The 23,632-nt window shown below is 40.2% G+C and overlaps 1 protein-coding gene across 12 annotated transcripts in view; it reads left to right on the top strand.

The window, feature by feature from the left end:
- The window catches only part of LOC126426899 (zinc finger protein 664-like), a 290,556-nt gene that overhangs the window by 203,727 nt on the left and 63,197 nt on the right, over nucleotides 1–23,632 (top strand). The window contains exons 1-2 of one of the 12 annotated variants that reach the window (XM_050088992.1): nucleotides 11,499–12,061; nucleotides 13,189–13,346. The exons of 7 other annotated variants lie outside the window; for them this stretch is intronic. In XM_050088992.1, coding sequence (XP_049944949.1) covers nucleotides 13,335–13,346 — 12 coding nt within the window. In that variant the 5' untranslated portion in view covers nucleotides 11,499–12,061; nucleotides 13,189–13,334. Of the gene's footprint in view, nucleotides 1–11,498; nucleotides 12,062–13,180; nucleotides 13,347–23,632 lie in introns of those variants that run through there. 4 more of the 12 variants (XM_050088991.1, XM_050088995.1, XM_050088987.1 and 1 more) reach the window with 4 other exon arrangements.

The raw sequence follows: 23,632 nt of genomic DNA, 5'->3' as shown, positions 1-23,632 counted from the left end.
GACGTTAAAGTAACCTCTGGCGCGCCACAGGGGAGTGTTATGGGACTATTGATTTTCACAATTTATATAAATGACCTAGTAGATAATGTCGGAAGTTCCGTGCGGCTTTTCGCGGATGATGCTGTAGTATACAGAGAAGTTGCAGCATTAGAAAATTGCAACGAAATGCAGGAAGATCTGCAGCGGATAGGCACTTGGTTCAGGGAGTGGCAACTGACCCTTAACATAGACAAATGTAATGTATTGATAACGCATAAAAAGAAGGATCCTTTATTGTATGAATATATGATAGCGGAACAAACACTGGTAGCAGTTACTTCTGTAAAATATCTGGGAGTATGCGTACGGAACGATTTTAAGTGGAATGATCATGTAAAATTAATTGTTGGTAAGGCAGGTGCCAGGTTGAGATTTATTGGGAGTCCTTAGAAAAATGTAGTGCATCAACAAAGGAAGTGGCTTACAAAATACTCGTTCGACCTATACTTGAGTATTAATCATCAATGTGGGATCCGTACCAGGTCGGGTTGACAGAGGAGATAGAGCGGCGCGTTTCGTCACAGGGTTATTTGGTAACCGTGATAGCGTTACGGAGATGTTTAATAAACTCAAGTGGCAGACTCTGCAAGAGAGGCGCTCTGCATCGCGGTGTAGCTTGCTCGCCAGGTTTCGAGAGGGTGCTTTTCTGAATGAGGTATCGAATATATTGCTTCCCCCTACTTATACCTCCCGAGGAGATCACGAATGTAAAATCAGAGAGATTCGAGCGCGCACGGAGGCTTTCCGCCAATCGTTCTTCCCGCGAACCATACGCGACTGGAACAGGAAAGGGAGGTAATGGCAGTGGCACGTAAAGTGCCCTCCGCCACACACCGTTGGGTGGCTTGCAGAGTATAAATGTAGATGTAGATGTTTTGTAGGGGAGTTTGTGGGGAATATATAAAGTGTGGGAGCCCTTTGGGGGGGGGGGGGGCGGATTTTATAGTCGAAATCGATGAGTCTCATTTTGGCAAAACCAAGTACAACAGGGGGGAACCTGCGGTGGGATTATGGGTTTGGGGGTCTGTAGTTGCAGGTCCAGAATGTGATGATGCAGTTTTTAATGTAGTTCCTAATCGAAGAAAGTGTTGGTGAAATAAATTGAAGGTCATGTTGCAGAGGGTACTTTAGTTATTTCCGATGGTTTTTCCTCATATATGGATTTGAGATATAGGAGTTTTCAGCATTTTGTCGTCAATCATAATATTGAATTCAGATCTTCATCAACTGGGGCTTATACTAATAGTATAGAAGATTGTTGGTCAGCCGTTGTAGGGAGGGAAAACGACATGTATCGACATTACAGAGCCATTTAGATGAATATTCATGGAGGTGTCGAGTTCCCGATACATATTCCCGTTTAAGTGTTTCCTTAAACGTGTTGAGCAAAAGTATCCTCCAAAATTTGTTAGTTAATTTCAGGTTGGGACGTTGGTTGGGGGGTGGGGGGGGGGGGGGGGGTGGGGGGGGGGGTGGATTGATAATTAAGGAAAAGCGTGGGTTTCGTCGGGATTGTTAAAATATTGATTTGGATTTTTTGGGGTTGACCCATCATTCATCATTTTCTTACGTTAAGTATTTTTCTTCAGTGAATATTTTTTGATTAATTTTACTTCATTTCGTTGATGTAAGCTTCTGGGTTTATATATTTGTATGTATCTACATCCATACTCGGCAAGCCACCTGACGGTGTGTGGCGGAGGGTACCTTGAGTACCTCTATCGGTTCTCCCTTCTATTCCAGTCTCGTATTGTTCGTGGAAAGAAAGATTGTCGGTATGCCTTTGTGTGGGCTCTAATCTCTCTGATTTTGTCCTCATGGTCACTTCGGGAGACATATGTAGGAGGGAGCAATATACTGCTCGACTCCTCGGTGGAGATATGTTGTCGAAGCTTCAACAAAAGTCCGTAGCGAGCTACTGAGCGTCTATCTTGCCAATGTTTGTGCGTATGTGTGGTTTTTTGTGATGTTGTGTTTCTTGTGTACGTGGGTGTGTGATTTTTCTTGGCTTCTTTAAACGCGAGCTTTGATTTTTTGCGGAGGAGTTGGTGTATGGTAAGTTTAGTCTTTTATTTTTATGATGTACTGAATTGGTCTATTTTGATGTAGTTTTTTGTCGTAGTATATTGTTCTGCCTTAAGTACGGGTTTGTCAGCTGCAGTACGGAATACAAATTTTGCAGTTGTTGTTTTTTTCCCCTTTCCTAGTACTAGTATCACTACGATTTTTTCGAGTCTATACTAGCACTACTGATACATAAAATTTCTATCCCGAACTTCGGTCGATATATACAGGTCAACTGAAGTACGGGATACTGGTGCTAGCTAGACGAAAAAAGCGACATACGTAACATTGGTATAATTTACCTACACAGATCAGCTGAAGAACAGGATACAAATGTAATGTATGTCGTTATTTTTCGCCTACGCTAGCACTAGTATCCTGTTCTTCTGTTGACCCCTATAGTTCAACTGAAGAAAGGGATACAATATTTACTGTTGTCGACAGCAAGACCATCATAGTTTTCAGTTCATAGTATTAGTATCGAAAGCAAAAAAGTTCTATACCATACTTCACTTTACCTATAGAGTTCAAATGAAGTATGGGATACAAATTCTATGTCTGTCTTTTTTTTTTCGCCTTTGCGTAGTACAACTGAGGTACAGGATGCCAATATTTTGTACGTCGATTTCTTCGTTTTCGTTAGCACTAGTTTCCTAGTCTTCAGTTGACTATATAGGTCAACTGAAGTACGGGATACAAATATTATGTATGTAAATCTTTTCGCCTTCGCTAGTAATAATATCTACATAAGAACAGAATGGTGGTAGTAACAGAGGCCAAAAGAGCAACAGCTGTAACAGTTGTATCCCGTACTTCATTTGACCAATATAGGTCGACTGAAGGATAGGATACCAATGCTAATGAAAACGAAGAAATCTACATATGTTAAATGTGTATCCTTTACTGCAGCTAACCTATACAGATCGGCTGCAGTTTGAGATACAACTCATTCAAATATCATCTGAACTGTTACATGCTAACGTTACTTCTATCCCTTTTTTTCTTTATTATTGACAGAAGTATTAGGCCGGCCGGTGTGGCTGTGCGGTTCTAGGCGCTACAGTCTGGAACCGCGCGACCGCTACGGTCGCAGGTTCGAATCCTGCCTCGGGCATGGATGTGTGTGATGTCCTTACGTTAGTTAGGTTGAAGTTCTTCTAAGTTCTAGGGGACTGATGACCTCAGATGTTAAGTCCCATAGTGCTCAGAGCCATTTGAACCATTTTTTGAACAGAAGTATTAGGACTCAAACAAGCGATATACCTAACATTATGTTCGAAATATTAATGCATGTTGAACATGTCTACCATCTTTTTTCTCTGTCCTGCATTCCTTTGTTTACGAACACTCGTCTTTGCTGTTAAATCTGTGTAATAAATCATGTCTGGCAAAGTATGACTTCATTGGTCAAAGCTGACGCGTTGTATCCCGTTCTTCAGTAGTCCCCAAAGATTTATAGGTTCCGTTTCAAAGGTTGGCAGTGTTGTTTTGCATATCTTGATGATATACTCATATTTTCAGAGAGCCCAGAAGAACACAAACAGCACCTGCTTGAGGCATTTAAACGCCTTGACGAATACGGAGTAGTGTTGAACACCTCAAAGTGTGTTTTTGGCCACACAGAGGTTACCTTTTTAGGCCACCGGATTTTGTCAAAGGGGTCATTGCCGTTACCGGAGAAAGTAGACGCTATATTGAATATTCCACAGCCAGAAACTGCTAAAGAAGTGTGACGATTCTCGGGAGTCCTTAACTTCTACCAACATCATCTACCTCGTGCGGCAGAATTCCAAGACCCTCTTACCGCAGTTTTCAAATGGTTAAAATGGCTCTGAGCGCTATGGGACTTAACTTCTTAGCTCATCAGTCCCCTAGAACTTAGAACTACTTAAACCTAACTAACCTAAGGACATCACACACATCCATACCCGAGGCAGGATTCGAACATGCGACCGTAGCGATCACCCGGTTCCAGACTGAAGCGCCTAGAACCGCTCGGCCACCCCGGCCGGCACCCCAGCTTTAGCTGGTCCTAAAGTTAAAGGCCAAATGGCGGTATTGTGGACAGAGTCGATGGAAAACGTGTTCAGAGGGGCCAAGAAAAGTATAGCAGACACAGCCTTTCTCGCAAAATGTTCAAATGTATGCAAGTTCTTATGGGACCAAATTGCAGTGGTCATCGGTCCCTAGAGTTAGACACTACGAGGTGCATTCAAGTTCTAAGGCCTCCGATTTTTTTTCTCCGGACTGGAAAGATATAGAAACATGTGCATTGTCTTAAAATGAGGCCGCGTTTGTTGTCAATACGTCCCAGAGATGGCAGCACCGTACGGCAGATGGAATTTTACCGCCAGCGGTGAGAATGAGAATTGTTTTAAATACTTAAAATGGCGACGTTTTCCTTACTTGAACAGCGTGCAATTATTCGTTTTCTGAATTTGCGTGGTGTGAAACGAATTGAAATTCATCGACAGTTGAAGGAGACATGTGGTGATGGAGTTACGGATGTGTAGAAAGTGCGTTCATGGGTGCGACAGTTTAATGAAGGCAGAACATCGTGTGACAACAAACCGAAACAACCTCGGGCTCGCACAAGCCCGTCTGACGACACGATCAAGAAAGTGGAGAGAATTGTTTTGGGGGATCGCCGAATGACTGTTGAATAGATCACCTCCAGAGTTGGCATTTCTGTGGGTTCTGTGCACACAATCCTGCATGACTACCTGAAAATGCGAAAAGTGTCATCCAGGTGGGTGCCACGAATGCTGACAGATGACCACAAGGCTGCCCCTGTGGCGTGTTGCCAAGCAATGTTGATGCGCAACGACAGCATGAATGGGACTTTTCTTTTCGTCGGTTGTGACAATGGATGAGACGTGGATGCCATTTTTCAATCCAGAAACAAAGCGCCAGTCAGCTCAATGGAAGCACACAGATTCACCGCCACCAAAAAAATTTCGGGTAACCGCCAGTGCTGAAAAAATGGTGGTGTCCATGTTCTGGGACAGCGAGGGCGTAATCCTTACCCATTGCATTCCAAAGGGCACTACGGTAACAGGTGCATGCTACAAAAATGTTTCGAAAAACAAATTCCCTCCTGCACTGCAACAAAAACGTCCGGGAAGGGCTGCGCACGTGCTGTTTCACCACGACAACACACCCGTACATCGAGCTAACGTTATGCAACAGTTTCTTCGTGATAACAACTTTGAAGTGATTCCTCATGCTCCCTACTCACCTGACCTGGCTCCTAGTGACTTTTGGCTTTTTCCAACAATGAAAGACACTCTCCGTGGCCGCACATTCACCAGCCGTGCTGCTATTGCCTCAGCGATTTTCCAGTGGTCAAAACAGACTCCTAAAGAAGCCTTCGCCACTGCCATGGAATCATGGCGTCAGCGTTGTGAAAAATGTGTACGTCTGCAGGGCGATTACGTCGAGAAGTAACGCGTTTCATCGATTTCGGGTGAGTAGTTAATTAGAAAAAAAATCGGAGGCCTTAGAACTTGAATGCACCTCGTACTTAAACGAACGTAAACTAACCTACGATAAGAACAACACACACACCAATGCCCAAGGGAAGACTCGAACCTCCGGCGGGAGGGACTGCGCAGTCAGCGCCGCTAACCACGCAGTCACTCCGTGTGGTCCCTTCTTGCACATCCGGCTTTGGAAGCACCTCTCGCACTGGTAGTAGACGCTAGCCAGACGGCAATCGGTGCTGCCTTTTAACGATATGTAGACAGAGCCTGGCAGCCTCTCACATTCTTTTCACGAAAGCTATCTCCTGTTCAGCAACAATGGACCGCAGCCAACCGTGAATTGTTAGCTGTTTATGTGTCCATTAAATATTTCTGTCCACAGCTGGAAACTAGAGATTTTGTCACTTTTACAGACCGTAAACCCCTCACCTGTGCCTTTCGGTAAAATAGGCAAATGTTCTCCATGACAATATAATCAAATGGAGTTCATTGCACAATTCACTACAGATGTACGGCATATACCGAAAATTGACAGTGTCGTTGCAGATTGTCTATGCCAGGTGAGCAGTATCACGAAGACTGTAGATTTCGCACAGCTAGCCCGAGCACAGGAGTCTGACCTGGAACTTCGAGACTGTTTACAAGATGCCAAGTCTGGCTTTCAACTTCAGCCAATTGACGTTCCTGCTACAAACACAAAGCTATATTGTGACGTTCTAACTGGGAAAACTCGTCCATTCGTTCCTACCACACTATGCAAGCAAACCTTCGAAAGGCTACATAGTTTTTGTCACCCTGGCCTGAAGGCAAAGTTAGACTAATAGCTACCTGTTTTGTGAGGCCTGGAATAAAAAAAGACTGTCGCGCAAGTGTACAGTGCCAGTGCAGCAAGATTTCTCGCCATGTTTCTGCGCCGGTGGGCAAATTTCCAGGCACAAGAGCACAGTTTGCCCATATTCATATTGATGTAGTAGGTCCGCTTCCCCTTCAGAAGGACAGCGTTACCTACTGACAGTAATAGACCGATTCACACACTGTCCAGAAGCTATTCCGGTAGATAACATTTCTACTGAGACGCTAGCCACTGCATTTGTGTCACACTTTATCACCCGTTTTGGTTGTCTGCTTCATATAACCATGGACAGAGGGCAGCAGTTCGAATCTGACCTATCTGCCCAACTACGTAAATTTTGCGGCGCTGTGCATCAGACAACAACAAGTTACCATCCTGCCAGTAATGTCATGACTGAACGTTGGCATCGATTGCTTAAAGCTGCCTTAATGTGCCATGAATCACAATGAACCTCTGCATTACCACTGGTTTTACTCGACCTACGTAAAATGTATGAAGCCGATCTAGAAGCCTCACTGGCAGAACTGGTATATGGAGAAGTCCTGCGACTTCCCGGTGAGTTTGTGGACCCACACGCAATTTCACTGGATCATGATAATTCACCAGTATTTGTCACCCACCTCAGGGGAAGGCTGACATAGATCCAACCGCGACAACCATCACGCCATGGTACATCGCAAACATTCATACCCTAGATTAGATTAGATTAGATTTACTTTCATTCCAATTGATCCGTAGTGAGGAGGTCCTCCAGGATGTGGAACATGTCAGAAAAACAACAATACATGACAAATATTTAAACTAAAACAAATAAGCTAATGTACCATTCCACAGGTCCCAAGTGGAATGATCGTCATTTTTTAATGAACACTAAGAGTCATTTTACAAATACTATTGCACTGAATTTAAAATAAAAAAGTTTTATATTTATTTATAAGGTAAGAAACATGTAATACAACTACTGTAATACTTATTTACAATGAACACATTACTGCACTGAAATGGTGCAGAAGTTAGATTATACTTACACACACACACACACACACACACACACACACACACACACACACACACACACACACAAATTTTCAGTGAACACATTACTGCACTGAAATTGTGCAGAAGTTATGTTGTACTTATATACAAATCAGTTGGTTTTCCTCAGAAATTCATCAATGGAGTAGAAGGAGTTGGCCACCAATAAATCCTTTAGGCTTCTCTTAAACTGAATTTCATTGGTTGTTAAGCTTTTTATGGCTGCTGGCAAGTTATTGAAAATGTGTGTTCCTGAATAATGCACACCTTTTTGTACAAGACTAAGTGACTTTAAATCCTTGTGAAGATTATTCTTATTTCTAGTATTGATTCCATGAATTGAGCTGTTGGTTTGAAAAAGTGATATATTTTTAATGACAAATTTCATTAAGGAATAAATATATTGGGAAGCTGTAGTTAGTATCCCTAGTTCCCTAAACAGGCTTCTGCAGGATGTTCTTGAGTTCACACCACATATAATTCTTACTGCACGTTTTTGTGCCCGGAAAACTTTAGCTTGGCTTGATGAATTACCCCAGAAAATAATCCCATATGACATTATGGAATGAAAGTAAGCATAGTATGCCAGCTTTTTCATTTTTATATCCCCTATGTCTGACAAAATTCGCATTGCAAACAGAGATTTGTTAAGACGCTTCAGCAGTTCTGTGGTGTGCTCCTCCCAGTTGAATTTATTATCAAGCTGTAATCCCAAGAATTTAACACCGTCCACTTCTTCTATCTTCTTGTCATCATATGTTAGACATATACTCTTGGGACACCCCTTACAAGTTCTGAACTGCATGTAGTGTGTTTTTTCAAAGTTTAGTGACAAAGAATTGGCTAGGAACCAGTGATTAATGTCTACAAATATTTTATTGGCTGATCTTTCTAAGACTACACTTGATTTGCTATTTATTGCAATGTTTGTATCATCAGCAAACAAAACAAACTTGGCATCTGGTAATGTTATTGATGAAAGGTCATTGATATACACAAGAAAAAGTAAGGGCCCCAAAATGGAACCTTGTGGGACCCCACATGTAATTAGTTCCCAGTTGGATGATGCCTGATAGCTTGATACATGTCTCTTTCCTAATAACACCCTTTGTTTCCTGCCAGAGATATAAGATTTGAACCATTTTGCAGCATTTCCTGTTACACTATAATATTCTAGTTTACTTAAAAGGATATTGTGATTTACACAGTCAAATGCCTTTGACAGATCACAAAATATACCAGTTGCCTGCAATTTTTTGTCTAATGAATTAAGTACATTTTCACTATAAGTGTAGATAGCCTTCTCAATATCAGAACCTTTTAGAAATCCAAACTGTGACTTTGACAGTATGTTATTTGAGATAAGATGGTTATAAAGACGACTGTACATTACTTTTTCGAAAATTTTTGAGAATGCTGGCAACAGTGAAATTGGACGGAAATTTGATGCTATTTCTTTATCTCCCTTCTTAAACAGTGGCTTAACTTCAGCATATTTCAGCCATTCGGGAAATATTCCACTGATAAACGACTGGTTACACAGATAGCTTAATATGTTACTTAGCTCAGAATCACATTCTTTAATTAACTTTGTTGATATTTCATCATACCCACTAGATGTTTTTGATTTTAAAGATTTTATGATGGACATTATTTCTGTTGGGGTAGTGAGGGTCAAATTCATATTATGGAAGTTACTTGAAATGTCTGGTCTAAGGTAATCCATAGCAGCATCTACCGAACCTGACAACCCCATCTTTTCAGTAACAGTTATAAAATGTTTGTTAAAAAGTTCTGCAACACTATACACATCTGTCACCAATGCATCATTTACTCTTAATGCTATTTGTTCCTCTTCATGTCTGGTTCTACCGGTCTCCTCCTTCACTATATCCCATATTGTCTTTATTTTGTTATCTGATATGACTATCTTTTCCTTGTAATATATTTGCTTTGACATCCGTATTACAGTCTTTAATATTTTGCAGTATTTCTTATAATGTGCTATAGCATCAACATTGGAAATGTTTCGGATTGACAGATACAGTTTTCTTTTTGTTTTACAAGATACCCCTATTCCTCGAGTAATCCATGGCTTCTTTGTAGACTTTGCTCTAACCTTGGTAAGTTTTGGGGGAAAGCAGTGTTCAAATAAGGTAAGCACTTTATTAGCAAAAATGTTATATTTTTCATTCATGCCATGAGCACTGTAAACATCAGTCCAGTGAATGTCTCTGAGGAGTGTCCTAAAATAATCAATTTTTGGCTTATTGATTACCCTCTTGAGCTCAGATTTAACAGATTTTATATCCTGTTCAGTATTAACATTTAACAGAAGGAACTGCATGTCATGGTCTGAGAGGCCATTGACTATTGGTTTTGTAATATAATTTTGTTCATTTGACTTTTCTATAAAGATATTATCAATGGCTGTTTGTGAGCAAGTGGTTATCCTAGTGGGGAACTTTACTGTGGGAATTAAGTTGAATGATAGTGTTACTAACTCAAATAGGTTCTTATTGGGAGAGTCTTTAAGGAAATCTACATTGAAATCACCAGCAACCACTATTTCTTTGTTTTTGGTTGTTAAATGGGCCAGTACAGCTTCAAGGTGGTTTACAAACAGATTAAAGTTACCTGCAGGTGCTCGATATACACTTAATATTATGAAAGATTTTTTGTGAAAATCTAATTCTGTTGCACATGCTTCCATATGCTGTTCTAGGCAAAATTTATGAATGTCTATGTTCTTAAATTTATGACAGTTCCTGATGAATGTGGCAACTCCTCCTTTCTCCATTTCTGATCTACAATAGTGAGATGCTAACCTAAACCCTGTAACACTTAAAAGTTCTATACCAGTGGTCACATGATGTTCAGAGAGGCAGATTATGTCAGCTGGGTTTGAAGACTCTAATTCATCTATGCAGATAGTTAATTCATTAATTTTATTTCTCAGTCCTCGAATATTTTGAGTTACGATCCTATACACACGTAATGTTGCAAGTAGAGATAATCAACCCACCACTCACACTGCCGTATAATGGTCCACATCATGTCGTCAGTAGAGGTGACAAAACATTTTATATCATCGACAATGGCAAGATGGATACCATTTCTGCTGATAGAGTGAAACCAGCGTTCGTCCTACTAGTCTCTTCACATCTTCTACACTCTCTATATCTGCGACGCAATTAGGCGAAACCTCCGGCCATCACCCAGCAATCTCCACCGGCACCATCACCGGCTCCGATTGAACGGCAAACGCGTTCCAAACTACGGGTTCACTTCCCGGCACACTTCAGAGACGTCACTTCCAGTATCGTCCAAGGGCGCTCGGCTTTCCCGAAGGGGGCTGGTGTAGCGACGTCGGGCGTCAGCCGAAGCAGATGTCAATCAACTGATCGGCTGGCGTATGTCAACAGGGTTCGCAAGCTGACCACCAGGAGCGCTTTCTCCTTATTGCAGCGCGCGCTCCATGAATTTCATAATTTGTTTTGACTTTTTAGGTTCCATGAATTTAATAATTTGCTTGGACTTTTTTAGTATTCTTGTTACTGTTACAGTTTCCTTACTTAGTTACCAAAAAAAACTGGTAATATTCGTGGCACTGGAAATCTTTGGTAATGTTTTTCCTGCTGTTATGTGAGCTAAAAATACCCTCTTGTCTAATATTTACGGACCCATACAGCCCAGTCATGGCTACAAAAATTTCAATTTTTGCTCGCCAATTTCTATTTAGTGGCACAGCGGAAGAAAAACAAGATGCGTTGCCAATGTCGGAAAGCCGAATGATTGAGCATCAAGCGTTGTGTCGTGCGTCATAGCAAACCATTAAACAATATATTTCAGATGGTAGTTATTATACTTATTTATCGACGGAAACAGACATCTATGTTACATAGTTAAAACGAATTAAACAGAGCTGACGTCTCCATTCATATTATTGACAATGTTTCTTCGCTTCAGACGTTGGCTATGCATGTTTGGGTTCAGAATGCGTAGGCTTAGCCTAGGTCAGAGAACAGTTGAATGTAGCATAGCGTTGCAGAGTTTTGTAAATTATTCGAAACGAGTGGAGTTTTGTTTATCTCTCGTGCTGGTGAGTCATCGTCGCTATTTGATAATCCGTGGGCTAGGTATAGATTAAAGTATGTACTGCAATAACATATTTAATGTTGCAAAACCTCAACAAGTGCTTCACAACAGACGCAGACGTGTAGAAAATGCTAAGCTTATCGTTGGCTTGACAATATTTTAGGGCGTAGATGCGTGTATGGCTGTTCTCGGTAAAATTCAAAATTAAATCCGACTTTTACACGTCTACTGGCAATTCGTAGTTACAGCAGTTGCGTGAACTGGTGTGAATCCGAGAGTGATTAATCATATCAGGCTAATCAATGCGTGTGTGTGTGTGTGTGTCTTGCTGTAAGCGCAGTTGTTTCAGTCTCCGTTATCAACAGTGCCTGGGAACACGAACCGAATCAAGGAACTTGATGCCCGAGATTTCTGGTCGTCGGCCGATGTGTCACTTTGTAGTATTGCCATGAAGGAAGAACCTATGAACTCCTCCTCGCCGGACGACGAGGTGAGAATGGACCCCAATTCTTTTCTTTCTTTCATTCATCCATCACGTTCCGTAGACCCCTCAAGGAGAACTTTCAGGTACGTGGAACAAGCCGATGTATGCTGATAAAAGAGACAAGGAACTCGTGGAAACATAACACCAAACTAGCCATACTGGGTTGGACACATCTGCATTTCTGTTAGTTAATGTGCAACATACGTGAATAATATGTCTCAAAATACTCGCAGTTTTAGTATTTACGACTAAAAGTGAGTTAAATAGTGCAGAATGCGTTTAATAAGTCGCGTAGGGAAATATTAGACTATGCTACAGACCAGTCTGGTACCACAACCAGTAATCTGCATTTACAGTCGTTCGCTTCTCCACATTACAGCCATATTATCACCGTCAGATGTAATCTAGACATTGCTTTACACTAAATGTCAGTCGGTATTGCACAACCAGTATTCTGCGTTTACATTCGTTGGCTTCTCCACATTACAGCCATATTATCACCATCCAACCAAACCTGGACATTGGTCTACACGAAATGTCAGTCGTTATCATACTCTAGCTCAATACTGCTAAATGCATATTCACACATATGGCATCTCAGTTTAGCTGAGTAAATTAGAAAGTAGACCTTCCTGTGAGAAAGTACCTGCACATTCCTGAAACATATTAAGTAGTTCCTGCATATCTTCTATTGGTAATTTAACATTTACTTGACTACACTGGTATGTTTCGAAGTATATAGTTGTTTTAAATACAGAATCCGTATACAGTACATTACCAACACTACTTCAGCCATTCTCTTAGATGAAGTATGTTAAATCAGTAACTGGACTTACGTAGTCTATCAGGACGTGGGATGCCCCCTCCCTCACAACTTCAAGACTTTTTATTAGTCAAGACATCAGTTTGACATGGATAATTAACTATCATTTGTTTCACACTTGTGTGACTTTCAAATATACCTTTCGCTGTGCAGTAACTTCTACTGGTAATTCTATGTATTTTAACAGAGAAAATGTGAAAGTTCACATGAAAAACTATAAACTTTCTAGACTTTTGGAAATAAGGTGACAGAAATACCATGCTGGATAGTATCCGCCAGAATACAGTTTTGAAATGTCTCAGTGTTTCAGCATTGCCACTCACCTGAAAGCCTGGAGCTCTTTGTGTCTGTATAATATGCCATGGAAGTCTGCATCCTTACTCTACAAACCACAAGTGCATGGCAGAGGGTACTTCCCATTGTACCTGTTACTAGAGTCTATCCCAATCCATTCACATGTGGAATGTGGTAAGAATTCGTGTTTAAACACCACTGTGCATGCTGTAATTAGCTTGATATTTTCTTCCAGTTCTCAATGGCACTGGTACACATGGAGCTGTCATCAATTCCTAACTTTCTGATAGCTCATTGTGAGACCTTTAACAGGTTTGAGTGTGCCTCGCTCATACTTATTTCCTCCATTTGACATTTTTTGTGTAACTAATGAATGAAATGAGATATGATCCATCATCTTTTTGTCGTAAGAAGGCAATGACTAGGAACTTAACACAGTACAGTCAGTAGCTGCACAAAATGAACTTAATCCAATGTTATTGATGATGTTCTTGAAAACAAACCTGAAGAAGCAAGCCAAATGACTACAGTAACCATTAAACATATAGACCAAAAGGGAAATTGTGCATTTAGCAGTAGTAGTTTTATTCATCGGCATTACAGATGCGTATGATTCCACTTGTCTGCTTTCATCCATGACATCATCAGTATGCCGGAAGCTGCTAGTTCCAGTGTATACAGTATGGTGACAATGGCATAGCTACATACCTACGCAAAGAAACATGAACAAAAATAAAAATGACACAATGTTTCACTCAAAGGGTTAACGGAAACGTCTGATTCCACCCATCTGCTTTGACCAGTGACGTCACTATAAATCTCAAAACTTTCACCACCACCACCACACTTAATCCTTCAACAACAAAAAAAAGAATGCCTAGAAAATCATAATTAGAATTGAACACTTCTCTTGACCTGTTATCCTCACGACATCTCCACATATAGCTGTCCCTGGTCTGAGACACCGGAACATTAGGAAGCCTCGTTTCTTCATGACACAGTGAACACTTCACGACTTCATCCAACAATCCGAATAGTTGAAGAAATTTTATTAGAGACAACGCACTGTCCCCCATCATCGCCGACAACCGTGAACTGTTATCCTTGTCAGTCATATCCATACCTGCCAAAGACATAAACAAAGCAATTTACTAAAATTCACACACGACGAACAGAAAAGAACTAAAATAACATCGACATAACGAAACCAAAATCGTTAACATACTGAAAAATATTCCACTGAAAGCACAGTCACTACCGATACCACACATGTGCAATGCTACCATGCAAATGAACCCCATACGCCACGTAACGCGCTACCCATAAACACACCACCAGATAGAACCACCGACTGCAACAATACACCACCTATGAGCACTCCACACACACAAACTAAACCAAAACCATCACCTAACACACAACACAAACACACCACCAGAGAGCACCACCAATCACATCAAAAAGACACCTACAAATACTCCACTCTCACATACTAAATTCCGTGCCTCATGATGTCACACATTACAACAGCCTTATGTCACAGGTAAAAGCCGACGGGTGGAATTGGACGCTTCCGTTGACCACACTCCCAAAAATAAAATTAAACTAATGAGACAACCATAGAAAATTGGGGGTTTATGGTGGGGGCAGCTAAATACACAACAATAAAAGAAACACTGTACCATCCTAAAACAAAAAAATTAAATTACTACATTCTGCTACACCAGCAAAACCACAGGAATGGACATTTGTTGACCTATATAGCTCAACCACAACTATCCATACCAAAAAAATAATATGTACAATTTTGCGGTGGACACACAGTGTGTAGTGGGCCAATCACTCTGTTGTAGAAATAATTCAAAAGCCAAGATCGCTTTACTGGATAACCGGTTTCAACACACTAAAGGTGCCATCGTCAGATCTGAATGTAGATTAACATCTGTAATACATTTGAATATAATGATACATGAGGCAGACCAGCTGATGTAAAATCATTGTCACAAAATAATTAAGAAACAACTGCTCTCCTGGTCATTCTTTTACATATATCATGGAAAAGAATGACCAGGAGAACAGTTTTTCTTAATTTTTGTGACAATGATTTTATATCAGCTGATCTGCCTCATGTATCGTTATATCCAAATGGTTTATAAATGTTAATCTACATTCAGATCCCATGATGGCACCTTTGGTGTGTTGAAACCGGTTACCCAGTAAACAGTATTTTAGTGATCGTGGCTTTTGAATTATTTCTAATACCTACAATGTTGAAAAGTGGAATCGCAAATTTCCCTTGACTTATATAGTTCGAGTGCAGCTACTGATACCAAAAAACTAACACAGACAACACCGAAAAGTGGAACCAAAACCGCACCAGCTCAAAAACCCAAATGCTCCACACCCACTTCACGAATTGAAACAGAACCGACCTAGCATAAAAATACTACAGACAAAACAACAGAATGATTATAGAGTAAAACGGAAACAAAAGTTACTTACCAACAAAAGCCTCTGGCAATAACACTTAGGTTGCCCACAGTGTGCACACATGGATAGGCGCGTGTGGCCCTGCATCCCCCCCACAGCATGTGCATGCATGGACACACGCGTGCCCCCCCTCTGCCCCCCCCCCCCCTCCCTTCCACATACACAGAGCTAAAAACTCTCCTAAAACACCCACTTGTGAACATCATTGCCATATCCATTTCTAACTAAAAAACAATAAAAAAATTAGACTTCTTTCCACACAACAAACACTGAACTAAACAGACCTAACAGAAACACCAAACACGTACATAAAAAAAAACCTTAGTTCAACTCGCTGCAAACATTTACGCGACACATGTTACTGCACCAACTACCTAAACTCAAAGCCACGTTAGCATAATGACAATCAAAATTCGAATGAACCCAATACAACGTGTTAAACTGAGCACTTCCACATCCACCAGCAGAGGGCACCATCAAATACAACAATATGACATCTACAAATACAACCAACTCGGAAACACCGTATAGTAGTGATGTCACACACCACCCCACCATTACGTCACGGCTCAAAGCAGCGAGGTAGATTCGGACGCTTCCATTGACTCTATTCATCTGTGTGCCACTGTTGCAAGGATATTGGATGTGGCATAGTAATACAATTTAGTAACATCAAAAATAATGTAATCCATATAAACAGGTGTGTATGTACTTACAGCTGTATTTTGACAGGGGTTTGAGAGGTAATTGGCCACTGTCCTGTCACTTACTTGGAAGTAATTTCATGAAATGACAGAATACCTAAACCTGGATGAGCGGATGGAGATCAGAGCATCCACCCTCCCAAAAGCAAGGCAATTCTCTTTAAAACAGCATGACCTCACGTGGTTCTTCTTTAGATTACAATGTTGCTTTGCAAAAAAGTTAAGTAATAACACTAGTGCCCTACTGCTCATATGTTATTCAGTACCAGTCATCAACACATTACTCATACAGTGTTTCATAGTGTAACACTAGACACGCTATCAACTGCCATCAGGACCTCAATGAGAATGTTTTGTTTTGATTTTGTTTGCCACAACTTCCCATTTTGTGTCCTGAAAAAATTGAGCCAGCATGCATCTGTAATGAGTGAGATTTTAAGTTCAGAAAGGGGATAAGGTGTTGGTATTACATATTGCATAGGTTTGGAAGTAAGTTTTTTCAGAAAAGAAAATGAAACCAAAGACAGTGCAAAAGCATTATCTGAAATGATAGATGTTTATTTATTGTCATCTGAGCGTTGCGATTCCACCCATCTGCTTCAACTGTGTTATGTCACGTGACTTCATGATGGCACAGTCTTTTTAAGCGGGGTCATGTTAGTCGATAGCCTGTTGTTGTATGGTGAGCCACATTCTTGGGTTGGATGTTTGTTTCAAAGTTGTTTGTTAGGGATCTCAGCCAGTGATTTGATGTTATTAGTTGAGTGTGTGAGGTTATCATTGAAAGAGTTTGTGCTCTTTTGCCAGTGCGTTACATTTATTTTCTGTGTTACGGGTGATTCGGTATTATTAGTGCTGTCTGTTTCTTATGATCGGAAATTTAATAGTGTTTTTGCCTTTTTTGCCAGTAATGGGTAAGACAAAGAAATTTATAAGGAGGTCTGTGTTCATTGCAGTGGTTGAAGATATGTTGTCCTTAATCAAGTAGCAATAGATGCTTATGTTGCTAGTGGGTGATTTTGTTTTGTTTCATAGGTTTTTTGTGCGATGTGATTTTATTTTGTTTTTATTCCAGTGTGAATGGTGATGTGTGTGTTACAGCTGTTTGGGTATATCGAAATTGATTATGATGCAAGTACTCGTGAATGTTGGGGTCTTTCTTATTAGTGTTTGGTAAATGTGGTCAGGCTGTGGTTGATAGGTATTATGGATTTTGATTGGAAGTACAGAAACGTCCGATCCTACCCGTCGGCTTTAACCCATGACGTCACAAATATGGCGGAAACGACAATTCCAATATGGCGGATATAAAACCGTTCCATACGTATCATAAAGACGAAAATACACAGATAAACAACACACACACAGGTTTCACAAAAAGCCTAATGACTCTAACGGGAAAAGCGTGGGAAATTGGGGGTTTTTGGGTGGGGAGAAACTAAATATAAACAAATTTAGCGACCCACCGCCATACAAAACCACGCAAGACGACGAAAAAAACCGACATCACAAAACTCAACAAATACCACAAAACACAATCTTATCTGGAATCGGACACTTCCTTTGACCTATATAGATCAACAGTAGTTTCCGATCCCATAAATTGGGATCGAACACTTCCCTTGACCTATATAGCTCAACAGCATCTCACGATCCCATCCCCCAATACAAAAATCAAAATACACCGCAAAACATTGCGAACAAACACTTCCCTTGACCTACATATATCTACAGCAGCTCCCGATCCCATAAATTGGGATCAAACACTTCCCTTGACCTATATAGCTAAACAGCAACCCCCGATCCCATCTCCCATTACAAAAATCAACATACTCCACCAAACATTGAGATTGAACACTTCCCTCCAACTATATAGCTCAACAGCAGCTACCAATCCCATGACTTAGGATCGACCACTACCCTTGACCTATGTAACTCAGAAACATCTCCCAATACGAATACCAATACCAACCTTCACAGCCACAAATTTCATTGAAACACTTCCCTATACCCCAATACACAACACATACGCCAAAAACAAAAGGGAATTTACCACAAGAAAGTTCCAGCCCCACAAACTAGATTGGCCACCACAATCACACACAAATGCACACACACACACACACACACACACACACACACACACACACACACACACACACACACACACACACAACCAACAAAAAAATACTGAACCAAAAGAAAAACCCAACCCACCCACACTTCAACCCCCTCCCCCCCCCCCCCCCACAACCCCAAAATAAAAAACCCACAAACAAAAACCAAATACAACATAAAAAACATCTCAATCACACACTACAACTCAACAAAAACTTCAACAAAATAGATCCTCCACAACTAAAACACAAAAACCAACACACTCCCCCTCCCCCCCCCCCCACCCCACCTTAACAAACACTATACAACAAAATAAACCACCCTCCCCACCCTGAACCACAGCCACCCACCCACCTACCCAGCCCCCCCTAACTAACCACTTTCGGCCTATACATTTTACCCACAGCCCTTAAAAAAACCCAAAAAATACAATAGCCCTCTGGGACACTCTTCCGCCAACAGAACTCATCTAAATGAGACTGAAGGTTGGAAGAGCGCCTCTTCCCCCTCCCAAGAACTGACTTAACCACCCCCCACATCCCCTCTATTGTATTAGTACAAGCCCCTATATCATAATTCTTAAACTCTAAACTATGTTTCACTACTAAATGATTAAATCCCCTCTCACCCAACCCCCTATAAGAAGAAAAAGCATCAGAAACTATTGTGGACCTCGACTCTATATATTCCTCAATTAACCCCACTAATTCAGCCTTCGACCTCCCTCCCACAACCCTATAAACACATTTGGAACCCCCACCCCCCGGAACAACAGCCTCCCACACCCAAAGACCAGCCACAGACTTCCCCCTCCCATACTTCCTTTTCCCAAACTGTGACTCGTCCACCTCCACAACCACCCCATGCCCCCCCAACTTACCCCTGTACTTAATAAATTCCAAACACACTTCACGACAAAAGGAATACCAATCTAAAACAGTCCTCTCACTCACACCAGTCTCATGCACACAAAAACTCTGTGGGGATCTATAACAAAAATAATATGTAACAAGCACAATCTCACGCATGCCCAATCTAGACTTCTCGAACCAGGTACCGCGCCGTATGGAACGCCATATGTCATCTTTACGACAGCGCCACATGTAACCGTCCCTGGTCCGAGAGGCCGGAACTTTAACCAATTTCATTGGTTCGCGGCACACACCGCACTTCACGACTTCGGCAATTAAGCCAAATAGCTGAAGAAATTTGATCAGCTCTATAGCTGTCTCCCCCATCATAGCCCTCAACCGAGCACTATTAATCCGGTCTTTCATATCCATTCCTGAACAAAAAACCACAACCGAATACACTTAATAACAGACTCACCCGACGTACAGCAATCATCATTACATTAACCATCACACAAAACTGTTAACTCACTGATACAAATTCCTCTTCAAAATGACGCACGCAGCACTCACCACTGAGCAACAGCAAACTGAGCCCAACACACCAAACAAACGAAAACCATGAACATACCACCAGAGGGCACAACAAACAACAACACGACATCTACAAACACGCCACACTCACAAACCAAACTCCGCGCCGTAGTGATGTCACACACCACAGCACCCTTACGTCACGGGTCAAAGCCGACGCGTGAGATCGGATCTTAGGTTACATTTCTGATATTAGATATAAAATTAAGTTTTGGTTTGTTAGACTGTGGACTTTGTTTTAGGTAAGTGAAAGTTTGGACAATGGATTTGACTGTTTGAATGTATTGCTTTTTGAGACTGCAGGCTTTGTTTTAGCTGCCATATAGGCCAATGAAATTATCGTTAGGGTCAGGTGGGGGAATTGGAAACAGTTTTGAGAAGTCCTCACTACGATTTGAAGTAATTACTAGCTTGCTAAGTTTAAACTACTTACTTTTGTAATTTGGAGACATAATAGGCTGAAATACGAACTCTACTCTTGGATTTATTGATTCTAACTGACATCATTATAAGTTTACATTTGCTGTTTGCCTCACAAAGTGTGGGATGGGTATGCATTTGCCAGCTGGGTTAACTTTAGAGCAACATTGCTCTATGAGTTATGAACATTTTCCGGAGTGATTAAAACTGTGTTAAAATTTCCCCAACCAACAAATACTAAAAATTATAAAATTAACCATTTTTCAAAGAAATTTATTAAACATTTCAAAATAAGCAATGTCTCAAAGAAATTTATCAAATAGCATTAAAACTGAGGTGGTAAATAATGTACTCATTGTCAGCATATATAAACAGAACACACAAACACAAAAATGTATGGCTATGCTTTTCCTCCCCATTTGGTTGTAACAGAACCAAACACAAATTTGTCAAGAGGTTATATAGTCTGTCAGGTAAACGACTCAGCTAGCACACTAAATGAATGTTATCTCTTATAGCCATTTCCACTAATCTTAAACTGACATGGCTAGTGTGTCCATCAGATATCAAAACAGCATTTTGGTTGGGTAATTAGTGATTTGCGTGACATTTTTGTATATGGGGAATAAAAGCCGTAGTGAACCACTGACAAAACTTAGGCTCCTTCTTCCATCCAGTTTGTTTTGTTTGCCGATGATACAAACATTGCAATAAATAGCAAATCAAGTGTAGTCTTAGAAAGATCAGCCAATAAAATATTTGTGGACATTAATCACGGTTTCCTAGCCAATTCTTTGTCACTAAACTTTGAAAAAACACACTACATGCAGTTCAGAACTTGTAAGGAGTGTCCTAAGAGTATATGTCTAACATACGATGACAAGAAGATAGAAGAAGTGGACAGTGTTAAATTCTTGGGATTACAGCTTGATAATAAATTCAACTGGGAGGAGCACACCACAGAACTGCTGAAGCGTGTTAACAAATCTCTGTTTGCAATGCGAATTTTGTCAGACATAGGGGATATAAAAATGAAAAAGCTGGCATACTATGCTTACTTTCATTCCATAATGTCATGTGGGATTATTTTTTGGGGTAATTCATCAAGCCAAGCTAAAGTTTTCCGGGCACAAAAACGTGCAGTGAGAGTTATATGTGGTGTGAACTCAAGAACATCCTGCAGAAGCCTGTTTAGGGAACTAGGGATACTAACTACTGCTTCCCAATATATTTATTCCTTAATGAAATTTGTCATTTAAAATATATCACTTTTTCAAACCAACAGTGCAATTCATGGAATCAATACTAGAAATAAGAATAATCTTCACAAGGATTTAAAGTCACTTAGTCTTGTACAAAAAGGTGTGCATTATTCAGGAACACACATTTTCAATAACTTGCCAGCAGCCATAAAAAGCTTAAAAACCAATGAAATTCAGTTTAAGAGGAGCCTAAAGGATTTATTGGTGGCCAACTCCTCCTACTCCATTGATGAATTTCTTAGTAAAACCAACTGATTTGTATATAAGTACAACATAACTTCTGCACCATTTCAGTGCAGTAATGTGTTCGTTGTAAATAAGTATTACAGTAGTTGTATTACATGTTTATTACCTTATAAATAAATAAAAAACTTTTTTATTTTAAATTCAGTGCATTAGTATTTGTAAAATGACTCTTAGTGTTCATTAAAAAATGACGATCATTCCACTTGGGACCTATGGAATGGTACATTAGCTTATTTGTTTTAGTTGTAAATATTTGTCATGTATTGTTGTTTTTCTGACATGTTCCACATCCTGGAGGACCTCCTCACTACGGATCAATTGGAATGAAAGTAAATCTAATCTAATCTTTGAAGCAACCAAGTGTCCCCGGACAGGTATTACCCAAAGTCCATAGAGTTTGAACTGCGTATAAATGATCAGTTGTGGCAAGTGTCATCTGCAGCAACACAGGCCAATATAGTTGTCGATTTCTTATCCAGTGGAAGAATATATATTTCGTCTTCCCCGAGAGCTTTTATTCTCGTTGGGTCACTCCCAAACCAAGACTCATCACAACTGTAAGCAAAGCATTAGTTCACATTGTTTTGGCCTATAAATTTAATACAAATTATACATTCAGTGTAGAATGTATAAACTACAGATAGATCTCTAGCATTCTGTTGGGACTTTTGACAGTGCTCAGGTTTCTTCAGACATATATAGGGATTGTGTTTTGTAAACCCACCCGCACCAGGATGACCCTAATTTAAATGGAGTTCTGTTTAACATATTGTTGTACCAATGACCTAAGTTCCTCTCTATCGTATTCCCATTTCTGTGTGAGCAAATAAACAGTTGGCCAGTGTAGTTTTGGTATATCTAGAAAAATTTTGATGTCGCCTGAGGTCTAATTTATCCAGTGATACCATCGGATCTAAAGAAGTAGGTAGAATAATATCATGTAAATCCTGTGTAAAGGGTCAGATTTAACGTCTTTTTATTCTTTAATTCTGGGCTCGCGGAAAAATATAAATTTCACCCTTTTATTGGGTGGCATATGACTAATTTTTGGACAGCAAAGGCTGCTTCTGCTTTTCTAAATGTGTTAACTTCATTTATAACATCTCGTATAGCCCTTGACCCATCATTTGCAGTGTAACTGCAGTCTGAACATTTTTTTTTTTTTTTTTTTTTAATTTTGGTTCTTGGCATTTTTCATAACTTCATATGGAAGAACACCATCCTATTTCTTTGCAATCTCCATTCAGTCTCTGTACCCAATTACCCCACTTTGTAAATTTTTAGGGGTAAATGTAAACAAGCAGTGGTTATTATTTGACTTGAAATTAAGTAATTTCGTTGTTATAATCTCATTTGAGAATGATAAAATAACTTAATAAACCATAAATATGCTCAACTTACAGATAGGGGAATAAATATAACTTTCTTTCTTCCAAAATCTGAAGCTAACAAACTACTAGACACATCAACATAAAGAGCTCAACAACTGACAAAATTTAACAATAAAAAAGAGAGCAAAATGATGTCAGAATAAAAAGAGGTTGGCTGAAAACAATGCTGCCTACAATTACACCAAATGTCTCTCCAGCAAAATTTTATACCTGCACTTTCCAGTTATGCATAGTTTACAAATACCCCACCTCATCCTGTCTGGTTTTGGAGTTGTGTGTGCGCATTTCTTGGTATTGAGACTTTTCTTACGAGGTATATAGGATAAGAGCAATTGGCGGTACACTGTTTTTGTAGGTGGGTTCCTGGCACTGAAGGCTGCATTT

This window comes from Schistocerca serialis, chromosome 11 (genome assembly GCF_023864345.2).
Source record: "Schistocerca serialis cubense isolate TAMUIC-IGC-003099 chromosome 11, iqSchSeri2.2, whole genome shotgun sequence".
NCBI classification, from domain to species: Eukaryota; Metazoa; Arthropoda; class Insecta; order Orthoptera; family Acrididae; genus Schistocerca; species Schistocerca serialis.
Note: the sequence above shows the minus strand (reverse complement) of the source record. Positions and strands in the feature narration are given on the sequence as shown.